The sequence below is a fragment of the Camelus bactrianus genome, chromosome 16 (assembly GCF_048773025.1).
Source record: "Camelus bactrianus isolate YW-2024 breed Bactrian camel chromosome 16, ASM4877302v1, whole genome shotgun sequence".
NCBI classification, from domain to species: Eukaryota; Metazoa; Chordata; class Mammalia; order Artiodactyla; family Camelidae; genus Camelus; species Camelus bactrianus.
In genome coordinates, this window is record NC_133554.1 from 41,583,703 (window position 1) to 41,605,430 (window position 21,728).

Below are 21,728 nucleotides of genomic sequence, written 5' to 3' on the forward strand. Positions count from 1 at the left end.
AAAACTACAGTGGTAACTTTAACCTAGGCTACGATAGGAAGCAAAATTATTCTATTTGTCACAAATCAAAAGTCTACAGGCTGCCGGCTTCCCGACTTCTCACTGTGGAGTCCGAGCGCAGGTCTGATCTTCCTCTCCCGGGGAAAGCCAGTGTCTGTCAGGAGCCACACAGCATCCCTGACCGATTCCCCTTCCTGGGCCCGAGAGGATTCTGTCCCTATCCTTTAAAACTGAAGAAGACACGATCATTTTCAGGATATGCGTTTCGCTGGCTTAAGTGACCGCTTTCTGAAGTGATCTCTAGAGACACCTTGTCTCATTTGAATGGCAGTTTCAAGAAACCAATCTTTCAGACAACACTGGGACCTGAACCCGGGAGTGACTCAGACAGTGACTAACAGGGCAGGACCCAACCTCTCACATGCTGGGGAACACGGCTGGGCCAGACAACATTCTCTGCAGAAAAGAATAAGGCTCCCTAAAAACTTTTCTTAACTTCTTAATTTTTAGAAACTCAACAAGAAAGGAGCGAACCAGTAGCAAAAAACAAACAAACAAACAAAAAAAACTATGCTGTGTGATAGGGTAGCAATGAGAGAAAAAAATCAGTGCTACAGAACATAAGGACTGGAGCAGACCTTGGAGATCATCTACTTAAACTACTGATAAGGAAACCGGAGCCCACAGAGGTTTTGACTTGTTCCCTCTCGAGGTCTTATAACGAGTCAGCAGAGAAAAGCAAACTCTTTTTGGCACTTGATTCCTTCTAACGCTCAGAATCTCTTTTTTGCTGGCTGCTGAGAGGAAGGAGACTCCTCCCATGTTGCACACAGTAGGCACTGCAGCGTACACTGATGCGCTCAGGAACGTGGGGCACAGAGAAGGCGAGGCCCGGGACAGCCACGCCTGGGCTCTGCTCAGCAGGCAGGCGGGACAGTGTATGTGTCTTCAGCTGCTCCCCATTACAGTCTCCTCACTCTTAATTCGTTTTCAGCGCCTCCCACACTTCACATCTTCTTGGTAATTAGGCAGCAGTCCACGTTGTTGTGTGTGGCTTGGGCTCATTGCTTTTCTAGTCTTAGAGACTTCTATGCTTTTTTTTTCTCCAATAGGAAAGTTATTGCTGTTTCTGCTTTCCAGAATAAATATGGGGCTCAATTCTCTTTGCACCTCCTGGAGAGCACAAGAGGAATACTCACGGAGGGGCTGGAGTGCCTAGAATTTACATACACTTTCCTCATGTGAACACTACTACCACTCACTGTTTATGAAGGTGGAACTAGACTCGCCTTATCTTTTTGCCAACAGAATATGTTGTATGCAGGAATGGAAGAGATCTTGAAAAACCACCTGGACCACAGCAAACCACCTCTGACAAATGAAATAATCCATTCGTTTTTTAAAGGCTTCCAGAGAAGAAAATTCCTGAACATCTTCCCTGTGCAAAATTTTCTTACACCTAACCCAAACCTCTCCAGCTGCAACATAAGCCTATTTTTCTCTTGCCGTCGTCCCACAGAAATCAGAACTATCTGGTTATGACCCTTTCATATTTAAACATAGTTAGGGTACCCCAACAACTGTCTCTAAACAAACCTTTTTTACTTTAACTGTTTTAAGATTAATTTTTTCATCTCAGAAATAATTTCATAGCTTTTTAATCATTATTATGGTTCCTTCTAAAACTTCCTCCAAAAATGTATGTATCCAAACATGAGAATTTTAAAAGGGAGGAAAATATAAGGTTCTAACTAATGCTTAACCTGATAAAAAATATATATTCTAAATATTCCTATATTCTGGACAGAGATTTACAACCTTTTTAGTCCCAAAAGTCTCTTAACAAAACTAAGAAAGACCAGGGCAGTGGTTCTCAACCAGGAGCATTTTGGCCCTGGGAACATTTGGCCATGTCTGGAGACATTTTTAACTGTCATAACTGGGGGTGAGGGGAAGGAATGCTACTGGCATGTAGTGGGTAGAAGCCTGGGATGCTGTTAAACATCCTACACAAAACAGTCTCCTACAACAGAAAATTATAAGGCTCAAAATATCAATAGTACAGAGGTTAAGAAGTCCTGGCTTACAGCAAACACGACACATAAAAATTTAAAGAACAAACACAGGAAAAGGAAAAAAGGAGAGAAAATAATGGCTAGAAAAGTAGTAAGGGAAAGAAAGATTTTAAAAATGAGAATTAAAAAAAATAAAGAGATAAGGAACCACAGCACCTATTTTTAAAGTGCAGCATAACAGTACTTCTGCTACGATGTGCTATTTTATGAAATGATATTGGTATCATCTTACCCACCCTGTAACTGCAGTTTTACATTACTCGCTAGTGACTGGCCTGGGTCTACTGTGACCCACTAGGATACTAGATCCTCCTCTCCAGTCTTTCACAATCTATCCATTTCTTGTAATGATTCAGTCATTCCTACAAATATTTACTGAGCACCTATTACATGCCAGACACCAGGGATACAGCAGCATTAAGCAAAACCTCCTGCCAGAGTAGAGCTAACCTGGGGCTGGGGTGAGGGTGGGGTGAAAGGGGGTGCTACTGATGCACCCAGTTTACTTTTCCTGAGTGAATTACTTTACACTTACTTCTGCTAATGGAGATGCATTTACTGGCACTATTCCAAGTTTCCCGAGTCATCTCAAAAGCAAAACTATGGCCATCCCTGTCACTCTTGCCCAGGTTGATGACAAATGAATATGTAATAGGCACACTTTCTAGTTCACCCTCCATGAACAGTGTTTCTTCAAGCAGGACAAAGCCTTTCAGCTTCTCCCACTCAGGAAAACTTCTAGAGCATCACAGATAAACTTACAAGGTTATGACAGAAAGTGAAAGGGAAACACTGACAACAACTGACGAATCTATAACCCAAAACAAATCACCTCAAAGAGGAGCTCACAATAAAATCTCCAACTTAGAAAATGTTAAAATGCACAGAAGACCTGAGGGCACTGCCACCCGTTCCTCTCCTGGACTGTTGAGGCATTCAGCATCGGAGCACCAGCTTTACACAGTGGGGAGAAACTCTGATCCACCAAAGGAATACTCAAAACTTGATCTCTTTCCCGAGATTTAATGGGTCAAGTAACAGGGTCTCACACACACCACCTTCCCTGAGATTTATATGGAAATCCAGGGTGGATGGTGAAACCATAGAAAAGTCTTAGCATTTACTGAGATCAGCAATATGGTGCAGAAAACTGAGCACAGGAGGAAGAAAGAGAAAATGTTGGAAGAAAGAAAATGCTGCTCTTCTCTTTAAGGGAAAATTAGTGGACAGTTTTCCCCCAAGGAGGACCCCTGGCAGCTGCACCCAGGGACTAAGCATGACTTCCTTGAGGAGCTCACTAGGGGCTAAGCCGGAAGGCAGAGGAAAGAGAAACCCAGAGGGATTGGGGTGGAGGAGTAGGGGGAGGGATTGGGAAAAGATTGTGGTTAAAAGGGGGGTTTAGTAAAGGTAGAGAAAGAGGAGCCAGAGGGTTAGAGAGGAATGTTTCCCAAACTTCACAAGCTCAGTAGGAGAGTGAAAGAAGGGAAGAGGAGAGAAGGTGGAGGCCCGTAAGAATTCACACCCTGTGCCCTCAGTTACAAACACAGTCTAGTTGCTAACAATATTAAATTCCAAAATGACTTGTAATGTAGGAAAATAAAATAAACATCCTGCACACTTACCCAATCCGGGTAAACAGCTTCCCATGGGCATGGAGAAAACTGAGGATGAACCTTTTGTTCAGCTGCATGGGAAAAAGAGAGGAGAAAACAATTAAACTTTCCCCAGTTTCCTGTTACTGAACAGAGTCCCTAGTGACACAATAACCTGGCCAGGGTCTAAGGGGTGGGCACTAGGGATGGGAACCAAATGAACATGCCCAAACTCTCACACAGACCCAGGGCCCATGCCCAACAGCTGCTGCTCAGCTGAGCCAAAATGACAGCAAGCTCAGTGAGCGGACAGCACCCTCTGCTGGCAGTGCTGCCTGTGTGCAGGGAGTGAAGCCCTGAATCTCAACTAAGCCGGGAAATAAGGAAGATACTGCCGCTCTCTACCATCTAGGGGCCACTCTGGCCCCATAATGATGGAAATGAAACACTGACAAGGACAAGGGTGATAATGATCTTGGATAAGTTCCAACCTTATTTATGAGCTGTTTTCCTCTACCAACCCAAAAAGCAGAACTCTTCTTCAGTAACCCAGGGTAAGGTAACCCACCAGTAACCAGCTCATCAAATTGTACTTTTCCAGCTTTTAAAATTAAGGTTCAAATATTTCCTTTTTTTCTCTTTTAAAGAAAAGCCAAAAGCTGGGTTTTTATGTGAAATCACCTGGCTTTTAAATGTTGGCTACTAATGAAAAAAAAATTAAACATTAGTCAAGCCAAAAACACACATTTGCCAGCCACATCTTGCTCACATCCATAAGCTACCACAAATTTGCACTCTCAGTTCAAGGTTCTAGAAAATCTACTTCTATCAAAACTCAGAAGAGATATTCCTCTGAAGAAAACAAGGTGGGAAAAAATACTCCAAAGAAAAGTGGAAATAATCTAAAGACTTAAACCCTGTCATCTTCCCTGGTCTCCTGGAAGCAATACCCATGGAATCAGACAGGAAGACGAGGGGGTTGTTCTCCAGGGGGTGGTTAGGGCAAAGAACAGTCCAGCACCCATGGATGCTTTGCCCAAGAGGAAAAAACTCTTCTGGTTTACACCCTTGCAAAACAGACCATCAATCAAATTGTGACAGTTCCACCAATTTCCTATGGAAGCTGGGTTTGGGGAAGGGAGGGCATTCTCACTTCATCAATGACATTCAACTGCAAACTCTGCATACACGCTTCAGTCTTTATTTTTGCTTAAACAAATTACATTTAATCAGCAATACTAGATTAAACATTGATCTCTGTAGTTAAAAAGCTCAGAATACTTCATGGAAGGTAATCTGTCTCTACAGTGAGGTGAGTCAGGGCCAGAGACACTGGGTTCCATGAACAGAAGGGAAAGATAAGGAAATCTTGCAAAACAAATGGCCAATGGTTCCACCACTGTTAGCAGCAAGGCCTTGAGCTAGAATGCTAAGCATTAGATCTACTTGTGGAGGAAGGTGGTGAAAAACAAGGACTTACTCGTCAAACCTCGGCCACTGACCTGCTGTGGGATCTCAGGTAACTGATCTAACCTCCCTGTTTTTCTTTCTACACAATGGAGATAATAGTACCTATCAATTAAGGGATTGGTACATGAGGTAAAGCAAGTAAAAGCACATGCCTGGCATGCTGTAAACACCCAACTGTCAGCTGAATATCCTCTTCCAATGAATGCAAAAGCAACTGTTAAAATGTGAACAACTGGAGAATCCAGGTGAAGGATATAAGGGAGTTCTTTGTATTATTCTTACAAATTTTCTATGGGTATGAAATTATTTCAGAATGAAAAAGTAAAAATATACATTCTCTCTCTATTCTTGTTTTAACTCTATTGTCCCTTTTTCAAACTGTCTTTCATAAACTGGTTAACTCATCCATAACTAGGAGGAGTCCTTTAAAGCTGGTTATATTTATACGTATAGAGTACCTTGGTAGAAACAAAAGATACTAACCCATCTCATTCAAGCTAATCACCACCCCTTCCCGGAAGCCACAAGGTAGCTCAGAAATTTAAGCAACTTAAACCAGTAAACGGAAGAGTTAGAACTTGAAGCCAGGTCTTCTGATTCTAAAACAGTTCTCCTCCCCTTAAACTGTCATCTATCTTAGTAAGAGAGCAGATGAGCTTATTCATGAAGGGTCGATAAGGGTTAATAAGGGCAACTAAAAAAGCAGTTCAGTTTTACTTTTAAGTTTTCCTTACCCATTAAGTAGGAAACTCATACTGTGTAACCCACAATGCCTCCTGGACTAAAATGAGTGCACCAAGAGGTTTTGTTTTTTTAATTGTGGTTCTAGCTATCTTTCCCAAAGATCTTTCTCTTAGGATAGTAGATGAAGCCTACCTACTCAGTTACCTGAATTCATACTGCTGTTACCGTATTTAGCAGCATCTAGTAGAACGTGGATTTCAATGCATTATTTTTCAACTAGTGATAGTAAAGGGAGTCTTAGGGAACTTTTCAAACTATACACACATTCTCTCTGACCTTGGTTAATGAGAACCACTGCTTTATTTTTAGTCTGAAAGTACCTGTTACCCTAAACATAGTTTCTCTTTATTTGTCACCAACAACATTTCGAGTAAGAAAGGAGCTGAAGTGCAGATGCATTCTAGAGAGAGGTAAAGGCATATACTGAGGAACTAGGTTTGTTACACGTTGATCAAAATGGGACTAAGCAACATTGCATACAATAATATGAAGTCAGCAAATGCTGAGGCAGAACTTTTGGAAAACAGCTGATACCATGTTCACAGTAAGGAAGGTGTTAGTCTGAAGGTTCCTCCCTCTCCAACACATCACCATGGATTTGCTTCCATGTTTGGAACTTTTTGATTCTTAACAATACACTCAGATGCTCATAACTCAGGTAAAGAAAGCACTGTTACTCCTTGAATGGAGAGAGTATCTGCCTCCAGATCTTCCTGGCACATACTGTTCACCAGAAACTAAAAATGCTTCCTGGGTGCAGCCCTGAAAGGCAACGTGAGAATTATTAACTCTTTGGTTCAAGTCCAAAACCAACTCATCATGGACTCCTGAGCCTTTTGTACCTTCTAAAAGCAGTGACCCAAAGAGACACTAAGGGCAATAGTTGGATGGGTAGGTCTCTGGGCATTCACAATAAAGTCTGTCCTACCATTAACTGTGGAATTATGAGTAAAATGGTTTGGGTTGTTCCTCAACTGTGAAATGGAATTTCCACCACTAATGTTACCTAACTCAGAGCTGAAAGGATAAAATAAAATAATACAAATTAAAGCACTTTGAGGAATAAATGTCTTATTCAAGCCCTGGTTATTATCACCCAGAACGGCCTAAGTTCTCTGTGAGCTGTGGAGCAAGGAAGGAGAAAGCTGCTCAGAGGCAGTAAGACAACATCAGAGGAGAGGATTCTGAAATACACCCGATTTTAATTCCTACTAGTTGTTCCTGCTTCCAAAAAGTTGTGTGGAAAACCAAATTTCTGAAAAGGGAATCATTTTAAGGATAGTAGGAGTACTCAGTATTAAGAGAAATTCCAACACGCATCTTTAAAGTGTTTTGGTGAGCATAAATGATCATCCTCTAATTTATTCATCTGGAATGTCTCTACTTTTATATACCAAGTACTAAAAACAAAAACAAAAACTTTGTTGTTTTAAAAGGGGGCTCTAACTATTTACAACAGCCAAGACATGGAAGCAACCTAAATGTCCATCAACAGATGAATGGATAAAAAAGATGTGGTATGTGTATACACACACACACATATATACATACAATGGAATATTACTCAGCCATAAAAAAAGAATGAAATAATGCCATTTGCAGCAACATGGATGAATCTAGAGATTATCATATTAAGTGAAATAAGTCAGACAGAGAAAGACAGATATCATACAATATCTCTTATATGTGAAGTCTAAAAAAAAATGACACAAATAAATTTATTTACAAACAAGAAATAGACTCACAGACATAGAAAACAAACTATGGTTACCAAAGGGTAAAGAAGTGGGAGGGAGGGATAAAACTGGGAGTTTGGGATTAACTTACACACACTACTATATATAAAATAGACAAACAACAAGGACCTACTGTATAGCACAGTGAACTATATTAAATACCCTGTAATAGCCTATAATGGAAAAGAATCTGAGAAATTTTATATATATATACATATATATATATATATATATATATATAGAGAGAGAGAGAGAGAGAGAGAGAGAGATGTATACCTGAAATACTTTGCTGTACACCCAAAACTAACACAACATTGTAAGTTAACTACACTTCAATTAAGAAAAGGGAGGGTGGCTGTATCCTCTTAGATATGAGACTACGTAGGTGAACACCAAATTTCAATGTCCCTGTTAGTAAATTGTTGAGCCTGCCATCAAAGCCCATTTCCCATCCCCCTAAAGCACTGAGCTCACAAGGTGGAGAAGAATGTGAGCACAGAGGTGAAGTTGCCCACCTTCATCCCTGTGCTCCCCTTCCAGCTGCAATCAAAAGCAAACCAACAAGACACAGTCCCCAAAGCCAAAGAACCTCTAGTCCAAGTACAAAAAAATAAATAACATACCAACTTGCCAACTCCCCATTTACGCTCCAAAACCTAAGACAAGGCCTACAGGCTCTGAAGGTGCCAGGAGGCACTGTGTTTCCCTTACTGCCACTACCCCTCAGCCAGGGAAAGTCTGCGGCAGGGAGGTCTAAGGAGATGATGGAGAAAGTGAGGAAGTAGGGCACACAAACCTATCAGTAAGTGGAAAACTATCAGTAAGTCAGTAGTGTCGCGACATTTAGCGGGGATAAAAACTGTTTGCTGGAACTTGCAGTATTCCTCTTTCCAGGATACGGATAAAGAAAGTAGCATAGGCAAGTCAGGCAGGCAGCAAGACTCAAATGCCTTGTAGGGAGAGAGCAAATCACACAATCAATCCTCAAATCCTTTACTGGGACCAAAGAGCCACACTGAGGCTGAGGTGGAGTGGGTATGGTGATTACTCCTCACCTTCAGTTTCTTCACCTCTGAACTGTTCTGGGCAGGATGACAGCTCAATTAGCTCTAATTAAGCCCAAGTTCCATGTAGAGATGTCCTACTTAGACGGCTGGATCTGAGCCATGTGAATTCAAGTATAAAATGTGCCACTTAAAACCAATGCACCCTTGAAACAACAGCTCTCACTCTCACGATGCAGCTTAGTGATGCCTCAACAAAGTCTTACATTAAAGCAATTTACTTGCTATTACTTCATTATCTCTCCTACTTAAAGCCAGCAGACTGCAGGGAAATTGGGCTAAATGTCAAATCAGCAGTCAGCTCCGGAAAACCCAGCCAGCAAGCAGAGGGACAGTTGAGCTTAGAGTACCCAGCTGGCTCTCAGGAGGGAAACTGGCACTAGGTCTAAAAAAAAAAAAGAACTATGAATTTGTGATTATTCTGTATTTATTGCTCATCTGTTTACTGGGGGAGGGAGTAGTGCAGAACAGTATGAACAAAGACCACTGATCTGGGTTCAAATTTTGATTATGCCATTTATTTGCTATATAACTATCGACAAGTCACATCAACTTTCTAAGTGTTTCTTCAACTATAAAATGAGAAGGTTGCATGAGATCAGTATCAGTGATTCCATAACCCTGAGTTTGTGCTCATTATAAGAAGAGCTTTTGCAAAAAATGCTAATTCCCCAGTCCTACAGAATCAGAATCCTGACATGGGGAGGGGGATGAAGGGGACAGCAAATCAGCATTTTTCAAAAGGTTTCCAAGTAATTTGGAAAGACAGCCAGATCCGGGGACCAGTGGGCTAGTTCATGGGTCAGCAAATTATGGCCCAAGGGTCAAATCTAGCCTGCCACCTGGTTTTTAGTATGGCCCATGAGCTACGATAAGAATTTTTTTATATTTTTTAATGGTTGAAAAAAAATCAAAAGAATGTTTCATGACACATGAAAATCATATGAAATTTAAATGTCAGTGCCCACAAATAAAGTTCTACTGAAATATAGCCACACTTATTTACTATCTGGCCCTTTACAGAAAAAGTCTGCTGATCACTGAACTCACCAATAACACTGGGGTCTCAAAAAATGTCTCTACCTGCACATCATTTGAGGGCTACCACACACATACTGGAAACACCAACGATTCTCATGGGCTGTTTAAAAGAAGCCCCACCTCCCAGGATGTTCTGATACCTACCCTCCCTTCTACCACCTCAGGGGAATCACCAGTCCACAGCGTTCCTCCTAATTCTAAAAGCCCACAAATTACAATTATAACTAAATCTAACCTTTCTTGCCAGATTATGAGCAAACACCATCCTACTCTATGACAGCACACACACACACACACACACACACACACACACACACACACACACAAAACCCATCAAATGACAAAAGACTGCTGCTCTCAAAGCTTTTGAACTCAAACACCCCAAAGGCTACAGACAAATATAAATGGGGCTCTCCAGGTTTCTACCTTCAAAGCCACTATGGGGCTAAGTGACTGGATGGAAACACAACACATCCAAGCCCAATAAAGATCTCACTTAGGCTAGACGGCCCCAGGACATTTTCCAACATCCCTAATCAAAGGAAAGTGCCAAATTAAGGTTAATGAATCCCTATGTTGTTTGGTCTGACATTCTACAGCTCAGAAGTGCCACCAGCTTAGCATCTCAAGGTATGTAGAGAAACAGAGAAAGTTCAGCCAAAGGACAACACTGTTGCTCTGACTGGGTTACTTTCTGAATGACTCTTCTTTCTGACTCATCTCTCTCAGAGCCTGGGAACTCTCATGCCCATCCACCCAAAAAATAAAGGAGCTGGGACACCCTTGCACGGCACAATAAGAAAAGGAAATGGCTGAGGCTCCCATTTGGTGATCAGGTAGGCAACCAGAAAATAGTTTTCCGAAGGCACATACACAAGCTCAAACCATCTTTTACATGAAGGGGTCAAAAGAGTGCTGAGGATGGTGAGGTCCCTCTCATACTGTGTCCACCCATTAATTTATTCACTCGACAAAAATTTACTTGGCATCTTCTAGGTATGTGACACTGTGCATGATCTGAGAACAAGGCAGAGATAACCCCTGCTCTGTGGGTGATACAATTGTAAGGTACCATGATTGGGAAAGTACAGGGTGCTATATATTCCACAGCAGGGGCATCAGAGATCTCAGAGGAAGAGACCTTTGAACTGAAAACTGAAGTTTCAGTAAATTAATCAGTGGGTTTTGGAAGGGGTAAAGAGTCATGCCTATGTGACATAAGCAAAGGGGACAGCATGTATGATGGTCCCAAGGGTGGTATGTGGTAGACTGGCCTGGCCAGGTGAGTGATTCTGCAGGAGGGAGACTGGAGAAATAGGGTGAGCTAAGTTGTCTAAGTCCTTGTTAAAGAGTTTGATCTTAACCAAAGCCACTGAAGGGTTTTGAGCAGGGAAGTGACATGAGAAAACTTCCATTTTCAAAAGGACATTCTGACTACTGTTTAGAAATTTGGGGGGTTTTTTTTGGGGGGGGGAGAAGTTCGATGGGGTCAAGTGTTTGGAGGCCAGGAGACAAGTCAAGAAGCTGCTGTAATCATCCAATACCAATAGAGACAGAGAAGAAAGGGGAGACAAAAGAAAATGATGATTCCACACTGAGACAATCAAGACCCCTGTCCCTAACCCCTAGTGGTTCAAGTTCTGAGTAACTCAATTTACAGAGACCAGCAGTGGCCCAGTACTGAGTAGAAGTCTTTAGAACCACGTCAAAGTCTTAAACTAAGTGAAACACTGATTTCATTTTCAGAGATAATCTGGATATTCTTATTTCCTTTTAATAATATTTTTAAATGGTCTAGCATGGTGCTTGGTACTTAATACATATTCAGTAAGAGACTGTTGAAGAACCTATTAAAATATATAGATTTGATAGTGATAAAACTGATTATCCAGGTAATACACAGAAAAAACTCACAAGAAAAGCAGTGCAGTACTAATATTAATGCTGGGGAGAAATAAGATACTCATTACTATTTATGAGAATTTAAATATCTCCCTTTGAGGTGGGTAATCTGGCAAAACCCAAAGCTATTCAAAGGAAAACAGAGTTCTATCAGAATTTAAGCATTCTGATCCTGAGTAACAGCAGTTCCATCTGCTCCACTCCAGCCCAAGAGACTGGGTGAGAAGCAACCACAGCCAATGTCAGAGTAAAAGCCAAAGTCCTTACAATGGCCTATAAGAGGCCTATGTAATAATCATTCTTCACTCCTGAGGCCTTCTGTGGCTTGAATGTGCCAAGCACACTCCCACTCAGGGGCCTGTGTATTTACTCTCTAGCCCAGTGGTTCCCAATCTTTATGGCATACTGGAATTGTCTACAAATCCTTTAGAAAGACGGATGCCTGGTTTCTATCTCCAGACAGTCTGATTTAATTGGCATGAGGGTGAGACCTGGGCATCAGGATTTTTAAAAGCTCCCCAGATGAGAAACATTGCTCTAATTTATCTCATTTTTATAGCACTTATCATCAATTTTTACATACACACACACCCATGATAGCAAGGACTTTGTGTATTTTGTTCACCACAACCAGCAGGCTCATAGAAGGCAACCTATAAATATTTGGCAAATAGCTTTTCTAGTCTGGTCTTTGGCTGTCCCCCCAGCCTCCACTCTTGCTGATAGAGCCTAACCTTCAGCAACAAACAATTACTTGTGGTGGCCTAAATTCACCGTGTTCCTCCTGCTGCTATGCCCAACCTCAGCCTAATGCCTCCTCATGCACTCCTTTCTATACCTAATAAAGCCCTACTTCTCCCTGCTTAAACCCCTCTTCCCAACCCTCTACCTCCAGGCCAAGACTGACACTTTATCCTCCAGGCTCAGAGACTTTCATATACCTCTGTGATACCAGGTATCACAGTACATCTTCATTATATACATACATGTCTGTATGTATACATATGTCTGTATATATACATACAGCTCTGTCCACAGAACTTTTCCATGATGATGGAAATGTTCCTTATCTTCACTAACCAACACAGCAGCCATTAGCCACAGGTAGGTAATGAATATTGGAAAGGGGGCTAGTGTGACTGAGGAACTGAATTTTTTATTTTATTTTAATTAAATAGCCACTAGCTAGTGGCTACCATACAGACGCACAGCTCTAGACAGATGTCCTTTAGTGAATGATTCGTTTGTATATCCTAGGACCCAGGAATTATCAACAGTGGTGGAGAGCTGGATGGAGAGATGAATGGATGTGCAAGAATTGGCTTCAAAGATAACAATACTCATATTTTTACAATTTCTGGCTTGCCATATGGTGGGAGCAAAAGACATTCTGAAGCACAAATAAGGCTCAGTCGATGCGAGCGAAGGACTGGACTTCGTCTGTCCAGCTATATAGTCCACACAATGTGGGAATGTGGCCTAATATCTGATTTTAACTATTGGATTGCACCTTTCAGAAGCTTAGGGGCAGCCCCCAACTAAACACAGGTTGAATTTACAGAGCTGGCTGTGTGCTTTAGAGTTAAAAGTCCCCTAAGCTACTGAGACAGAATTCAGACTTTAAGAGTCAAAGTTTTCCCAGCTGAACGTAACAAGTGTGTCATACTCACCCACCTTAATAACAGTCAAAACTTATCCAGCACCTCCTCTATGTAAGGCACATTTCTAAGCACCTTATGACTATCAACCAATTTAACCTTAGAACAATCCTGTGAGGTAAGTACTACTATTCTTTCTGTGCTACAGATGAGAAAACAGAGAGGTTAAGTGACTGGCCCAAGTCTGGTTCCAGAGTCTGAGCTCTTATCTTTCACCTTTAAAAAAGGCAACCTTTTTGGCAGAACCAGGAATGACACTGAGGATGTTTACAAAGTTCAAAAGCTAAAGCAACCCCAAGCAAAAAACCACCAATGGTTCCAGCTATCATTCACTGAGAGTCCACTAGGCCAAACCAACTGAGAAGTCTTGCAGATGAAGGGAAGTAGATACTTCCAGTCCAGATCATATCATGTAAGTTGGTGGAAGGACTTAACAACTGCACCCTAGGATAATGCCAGCCAGAAGGGAGAAAAGAGAAAAGTGAGGAAAGTGAATAAAAGCTCATTCTCCGTATCAGTAAAACAGCAGTAATAAAGCTAATAAAATTAAAACCCTAACAATTTTCTAAATAAATCCACAATCTGCCTGATTAATGAGGAAACAGTTCTTTAAGAGTCAAAGAATATATGTGCGTTTTCACACACGATCATCAAGGGACTGTGCACATTCCAGAAAAAAATATCTGAAAACATACCCTCCTGCCTACCCACCTACCACAATACAGGAAAACCCCTGAATCTCTCAGGAAAGGGAGGAGTAAGAACTAATCTAAGAACCCAGAGAACGAAGCTTCAGTTTAAGAAAGATGTGGTCACAAAAAAGGTTTCACAAACCACTCTGCTGTGGGCACCAAAAAGCAAATAACAGGCATTACAGGGAGCTGTGACAACCTCATGTGAGCTTCAGATTTAAGCAAGGCACCAAATAAGGGAAGGATTCTGGCGCATCAACTCCTAGGAAAAGTGTTTCAAGTTAAAAATGGTTATTCAGGTTTGGATGTGAACTTCTGTATCTGTTCTTTATCAACAGAGGCACCTCTACCTCACTGGCAGCTAGCAGTAGAAAGGGAAGAAAACTGTTGGAATAAAAATGGGCTTCACGTAGACAACAACGTGAGCCAGCACAGCCTGGCATTTACCTGGATGCCAAAGACAAGGCTGTAAATATGGCAACGCAGAACTTGTGGGATCCCACATCCCAGCTGGACCCAAGCACCAGCAGGAGCAGGCAGGCCATGATGTCACTTTTCCCCCAATAGCCAGACAGTTCAACGTTAAGGCCGAAAACCACAGCACTTTTAGTGAGAGACTCAGTTTCACTTGACTGGAGGAAGGCCTGCTTCCATCTAGTTTTTTGTCAGTCATATCCTTTCTGTGCTGGTTCCCAGATCCAAAATACCTAGTTCAAAAGATGTTTCAAGTTCCTTATCTTTGATCCAATTCTCCTCTTCATTCTCCTTAGCCTCTCTCAACAATGAAAATCAATCTGAGGCTCACAAGAAGGCAGGCAAATCATGAGTATTAACTTCTTCCTACCTTATTTACAGTGCTTTATCCCTGTCACTGTTACTATTAAATGCATAGGGAAAATGTGAGCTTAAGAGTTAAAAAGGGAAAAGAATGAAAACGACAAGCCGAAAACCAATTACTCTGGGTTACACAGTTTGCTGAGTTTGTGACAACTTATCAACCTGCATGGCTCTGATATATGTGCTTGTGTGTGTGTGTGTGTGTGTGTGTGTGTGTGTGTGTGTGTGTGTGTGTGTGTGTGTGTGTGTGTGTGTGTGTGTAATGCTATAATAAAGTTTTCTTTTAAATTACAACTTTTTATGCTGTTCCACAAAAGCCTTTATTTCATAGCCAATTCCCTTTGCCCCATATGTCCTAATCCGCATCGAGATTTTAGCTCTGAGGTGGAAGAAATGAAGGTGACTGAGCTAAAAGTCTGGGGCTCCATCTAGGTGCAGAAAGCTACACTGGGGTTAAATGCCAGGTCTGTTGATGGCATAAACTAGATCCTATTTTACAGATGTAGAAACAAGGAAAGAGAGTGAGAAATGTGTTCACAGAAATACAATGAAATTTAGGAACATGACCAAGATCTGATTCCTAGTCTGTATGAGTCACAAGGGACAGCTTCTCAGAGAGCACTGAGGGCAACTACCAGTGCCTTATTCAACCTCTGGATACATGTCACTTCAAAGTATTTTAAAAGCCATACTGTTTTACAGATCTGTCCAGAAGTCTAGAAGAAAATATGCCAAAGAAATTCCTCAAAGAGAATGTCAACTGATTTACACATAGTTTGCTTTTACAAATTAGGGCCTAGCATCTCGGAGATTTGTGTCACAAGTCAGCTCAAAATCTCATTAGATAGAATAAGATTTTAGTATCTTTACCAAGAAAGAAACACTCCAGAAAAATGCAAATCCACAAAGGTATTTTTCCAACTCCTCTTTCCCATTTGCTTCAGTCGTTGCAGTCCTACTGTGCGTGTGAAGAGCAAGAATAGGACTTATTGCCAATGGTTACAACACAAAGCATAACTTAATCCCAAGCCAAGCTGGCTTGGCTCAGAAAGCTTCCCAGAATGATGGAAGGCATGACTGTAGGATGACTCAACCTTTGCTAATGCATAAAATAAAGCAGAGAAGAACTATTTGAAGGATCCACTTCTAAGCTTGGGCCAAATCAAAAGCCCAGAAGTATCCACTTTGTTATGAATCTTCAGTTCCAGCTGACTGATTAGACAGCCTCAGTGTGGATGTCTATACCATGGCCCAAGATGTTCTAATGACAGACTCTTGGCTAGGAATCTCAGAAGCAACCACTCGCAGTTTCTAACCACACCATGCTTTTATCCGTGTTGTTCCTTCTGCCAGAAGTCTGCTACCCACATCTCCCTCAAGAACTTCCTTCATCCTTTAAAATTAACAGATAACCTTTATAGGTAGCTTTCCCTGTTCATCATGAGTTAATCTCTCTCCTCTGTATTACTTCTATACAGTGTACATATTTCTATTATTACATTTGTAACATTTCATTACAGCATTTATTTACATATCCATTTTTCTTACTACGCTGTATCTTTGAAGGAAGGACCAGTATCATATTTACCTTTCTAGGTGCAGTGCACCTAGAATAATGATTAACATATAAAGGTACTCACTAAATGTTTATGGAAACAACGTGAATGGGGACAGGAAAAATCCTGATCCCCTAAGAGATGACTAGCTGACCTGAGAAAGAGGTTTCACAACTGAATGAGCAAAAGAAAAGAGAAAAATGTTCACCTAAAACTGTGAAGCCAGTTATTTAAGGCAATGTATAAAGGTATATTCTGTACTGAGAGAGAAAATAAAAATAAGAAAGAGGAGCCAAAGGGAAAAAGATTAGAGGTCAGCAGTAGTAAAGACATGACACACATGCATGCCAGGAAATCCTTCACATTTGTTTAAACCAGTTACAAGTTCAGCTCTAACCTCTGGAACAATTAAAATGGAGAATTATTCTGAATAACAAATTCATAAATGTACATGAGGTTAAAAAAAAAAAAACACCCACACATCATGACTATCTCCCATACTAAAAGCAGAAATTTCTCCCATGGATTTCCACAAAGAAGACACCATGTAATGCAAACAGCAATGATTCCCTAGGTCTCTTTATTATTTGTCTTAATACAGGCTAATAACTTTACACCAAAGTACAATTCATTCAAAGCAATACAACCAGGGACCAAAATGTCACCTGGGTACAGGTTTTAGGCATGAATGACATGGAAAGAACAATAGGAGGAGAGATGCCTAGTGATTCCCAGAGCAGATACTCGATAAATTTTGAATCAGTGAATAGACAGAAGACAAACAACTGGAAAAATCACTGAAGTTCTTAATAATAAAAATGTGTGGTAAATATATTTTACAGGGACTCCAGCATCAGAAAGCATCTTAACAGTATTTTAAGTTCCTTCTGGTCTAGGGAGTCTATATACTAATACTGGGGAAAATAAAACTGAGCAGTAACTTCAATATTAAATATTTATGAGTAAAGTGAAAGGCTTCCAAGAGGGGAAAAAACCCGAGTTTCCCCCTAGAGCCAGACAAAGAGTTCGCCGACTAGGGTAAGATCACAAGCCAAGAAGACAACTATTTCATATTCTCTATCTCAGCCCAAACATCACACCCAAGACAGTGAAAACAGAGTAGACGGATGAAATCCTAGGGCCTTTAAGAGTAGAGAGGGATTACAAAACTACAGATACAGCTCCCCGTGAGTACGGTCAGAAATTTAAGAAAACATGGGAAACTAGTGAGAAAGGCAACATGGGGAAAACAGCAAGGTGGGTGCCTTCCCTTACCCACACAACAGGCAGTGCGTTACTATACAGAGCAAGCTGCTCCCACCGCAGCATCACCTCAGCACTCTGTTCCTTCCTACAGCAGCTGCGGATTGAACATGGATCCAGTGTAAGGTCTCATTCTTACTTGGAAGGCGCTTCACAGACTAGGAGCTGGATCCTAAGGGACGATTTACAGTACACCCGTACATACATTCCAGTTGGCTGGAGCTCAGCAGCTGATTGCTCCCTTGTCTAACTTGGTAAGGAGCCAAAGGAGGACTTTTCTCAGTCAACTCTCCCAGGCTGGAAAATTCTCTAACCCCAGAGTTCTGGCTTAAGTCTGGATATCAGGTTATTCAGGAGATGCCAAAACTACGTCTTTACATTGGCTTTGAACAAGTCTCTCAAGTACACCATACGGATTCCCACAGATCTCAGAATCATCTGGACATTAAGGCCAAAGATGGCCACTCTTCCTCTCACACAGAGAGGAACATGCTTTTCAAAGCATGGCCAACATCAAAACAAACCATTCATAAATCACACATCAATCTCAACAATTCTTGAAGGGTAAATAAGCAACAGACACACTCATTAAATGGCCTGCCTATAACCCCTTTATTCTACACTGAAAATCCTGCCTCTTCCACCAGTGCCTGAATTCTCTCTCATTGTGGCTGATCCCTACACCACGAAGGGCCAAATCCCAAGTCCGTTTCTCTGACTGAGAGGAAATGAAGGAAGAAATTTTAACAAGGTGTTTTTTTATCTCAGCAGGCTCTAAGTCAGTGGTTCTCAACCCAAATAATGCCACTCCTCCCAGGGAGTACTGGGAAATGTGTGGGGGCCAACTACTGGCATCTAGTGGACAGGGCCAGGAACGCTAAATATCTTGCAGTGGTAACGCTCGAAAAATGAACTGTCCCATCAAGGGCAGTAACACCCTCACTAACAATCAGTGTCCTAAATGAAGGACCTCAGGGCTAACTGCCTTCACCCTCCCAGCTTCAAGAGCAGTAGTGGGCCAAATTTTTTCTACAAAGGGTCAAGCAGTAAATAGGTTAGGCCTTGGGGGCCACATACATTTCTCCATCAAATGTGCTTCTGCTTCTTTTTAAACAACTCCCTATGTAAGAATGTAATAAACCGTGCTTAGCTTGCAGGCCATCGGCAGTCTTGTACCTACCCGTTTCACAGCATTACCTGACTCATAACAGTCCATCTATATTGACAGATGCTGATTAAAATAAAATGCCATGCAGTGTGTTATAAACAACTCCAATAATGAACATTACAATTTTGAAGAATGCAACATGAACTTCAGTATTTAGTCTTGAAACCTAAGAACTGAAGCATGTATTTGACTTCTAATCAGTTAAATAGTTCTCTCCTCTCCTACCCTGTGCATTTCAGCAGCAAATTTTCTTTTTCAAACGTGTTACTGAAAAGAGCACAGGCACTTTCCCCCTCCCTTCAGGATATATAACTTCCTATTCACCATGTGTGCCACTCAACAAGTCTTTTAAAATTACTACTGTTAACATTTTCTGAAATGTCTAAACCAAACCAAAGTCTGGAAAATCTGACTGGTATCTGGGTCCTGACTTTCCGGATGGTAACTAAAGGTCACGTGGGGTGGAAAGTGGCCTGTGGGTAACACAGAATACACACACGCACGCGAACAGGATATGTTGGTAATCCGGTTTCCTGAGACCTGGTGAGTTGTGAGAGTTCTCATCAACACCCTTGGGGAAGATGAAAAACCTTAAGCTGGGAAATACTGGATTTTAAGAAAGTGTTCATTCTTAGAATTAGATTTCTAGCTGAGGCAGAATAAGCAGGTACCCCTTTCCTTCTTCTACATTTTACTTGTCAAAAAACATAAACACACACAAAAAATAAATAAAGTGAGTATCTGACAAGGTTTCTTCACCGTGTGGAAGCTGGTGTTTGCAGCATGGCTTATGTCACGTCTCAAGCCCAGAAAGACGAAGAGTGTGGTTTTGGTGTCTAACCAGCCTCAACTGCACCCTGGCACTGTTTCTTCCCCCCCAGAGAACTTTGCTCTGCTAGAGGAAAGAAACCAACCTCGCATCTTGAAACGAAACGGCTAGGATAAAAATAAAGCCCTGAAGTGGTTTGGTGACCGAGGTCATATGGGGCGTTAAGGGTTTGTAGGTAGGGCCAATGTACTTTGAGAAACTTCCACTCACTGCCAACCACAAAGAGACAAAGGCAGACATCAGCCCGAGAGTCCAGCAGTAATCCAGGCAGGCGGCCCCAGTCCTTGCCTATTAAGGGCTGCTTCTCATAGCAAACTCACAGTATCAGTATCTGCAAACTCCAGTCCTGGGCCTGACCATGCTGTTTCTTACAGGAAGAGAGAGCCAATCTGCAGCCTCTTCCTACAGAAAAAGGCTTGTATGAACTCCTGTCATCAAACGGTGTGAAATCTCAGTTCAGAGAAGATTACTTTCAAACAGCAGCCAGGGTAGAAGAGTATGACATGAGGTACACTCCACAACCTATTTTACAAAAGGAAACGGCTATACCAGTGACAAGAAGTTAATATAATGCCCACAGCAACCCAGAAAAACTGCATGATACCCACCTTACAGATATGAAATCTTTGTATTCATAAGGCCAAAAAATTAAGCTAACTTTCTCAGCTCAGCTATGACGATATACTTATGGGGCAATGAAATAACCGAGTTACCACGAACAAAATATTTACCTACTAGCATAGAAACTCACTTCTCTATCACTGTAAATTAAATCAATGCTCATACTACCCAGAGGAAATCAGGCTGAAAGCTATTTTGAGCCTTGTAGTGGCACTAGCTCTGGAACTGCCAACCTGAAGGATAGTGATCCAGCTCTAGGAATTGGAACCCACTCCAATGCAAGGCAAGTCATCGTGCCCAAGGAGGCAGGCTTCTAAAACCATGCTCTGATCTACAGTTGTGTTCATGGGTGGGGGCGGAGGGACCGAGGGGAAGGTGGAGGCATTACATGTGGATCACCCACACATTGCAGCACTCTTCAGCAAGGTGGTGGCGGCGGCAGCAGCAGCAGCACTCAGGTGCACAAACTATGCAAGGGGCACCGAAAAGCAAGACAAAGGACAGGTCTGAAGAAAATGCCACCTGCACACCACACTTAAAAAAAGAAAGCCTTCAAACAAATATAACAAGTCGAGCATGTGAAAGCTCTGTGCTACAGGCCACCTGACCTGGGTTTCCCACAGTGAAGCTGTGCTCCTTTGTTGGCCAATTTTTACTTTGCTGGACTCTGGATTAAAGGCAAGGAAAAAACACGCTCATACATTATCCAGCCTTGTAAAACCATGTATTCAGAGTCAGAAAGAAAATCATCATTCTCAACTTATAATAAAGCCTTGAATAAAAAAAAAAAAAAACACCATAGAAACACGGACATAAGGGATTCAGGCAGGAGCAGCATGCAAAACTCCAAGTAGCTGGATTCCCAAACCTCTGCAAACAAGGTTCTCATGCTGCCAGAGATTTCAGATAACTACTAAAAGGCCTGGGGACAGGCAAAACTCCATGAGACCAGAAAAACTTACTCTAACCAACTGGTTTGGTGAATGGCATTCAGACTTTACTAAAACACAGCCTGAAGCTTTTCAGTGCACACACTCAGGCAGTGTAACTTCTCACTTTTCACCAAACCTGGCTGCAACAGGATGTTGAGGAAAGACAGTGTCCCAGAGCTCTGTAGGGGGCCTCAATTCCCAGAGGTACCAATTTCATTAGGTATCACATCTGATTCCTTAGGCTCACTACTGAGCAGCAGACAGTGAGCCAGCCAAGTATCAGGACACACTGCTAACTGGTTTCTGGATCAACACCAATGACAATGTCACACAAATCCCAGCAAAACACCCATGGCCCAAAGATTAAGACACTTCCTGTACCCAAAGTCAGGCCTGTTTGGGTGGACTTGCCAACCTTAAACTGAATCTCTGAGAAACTTAAATACTTCTTAAAAACCTGGATTGCAGTAACTTGCTTTGGAGACACTTTTAAAGCATGGAACACAAAATCAAATGCCTACATAGGCAATGTAGGTGATAATGGTACA

General features: G+C 41.7%; 1 protein-coding gene across 5 annotated transcripts in view; it reads right to left on the reverse strand.

Annotated features, from left to right (window-relative positions):
• Nucleotides 1-21,728, reverse strand: part of SMG6 (SMG6 nonsense mediated mRNA decay factor) — a 191,306-nt gene that overhangs the window by 144,233 nt on the left and 25,345 nt on the right. For 4 of the 5 annotated variants that reach the window (XM_045518983.2, XM_010958186.3, XM_045518982.2 and 1 more), the window contains exon 9: nucleotides 3,698-3,759. In XM_045518983.2, the coding sequence (XP_045374939.1) occupies nucleotides 3,698-3,759 (62 nt within the window). Of the gene's footprint in view, nucleotides 1-3,697; nucleotides 3,760-21,728 lie in introns of those variants that run through there. The other variant, XM_045518984.1, reaches the window with a different exon arrangement.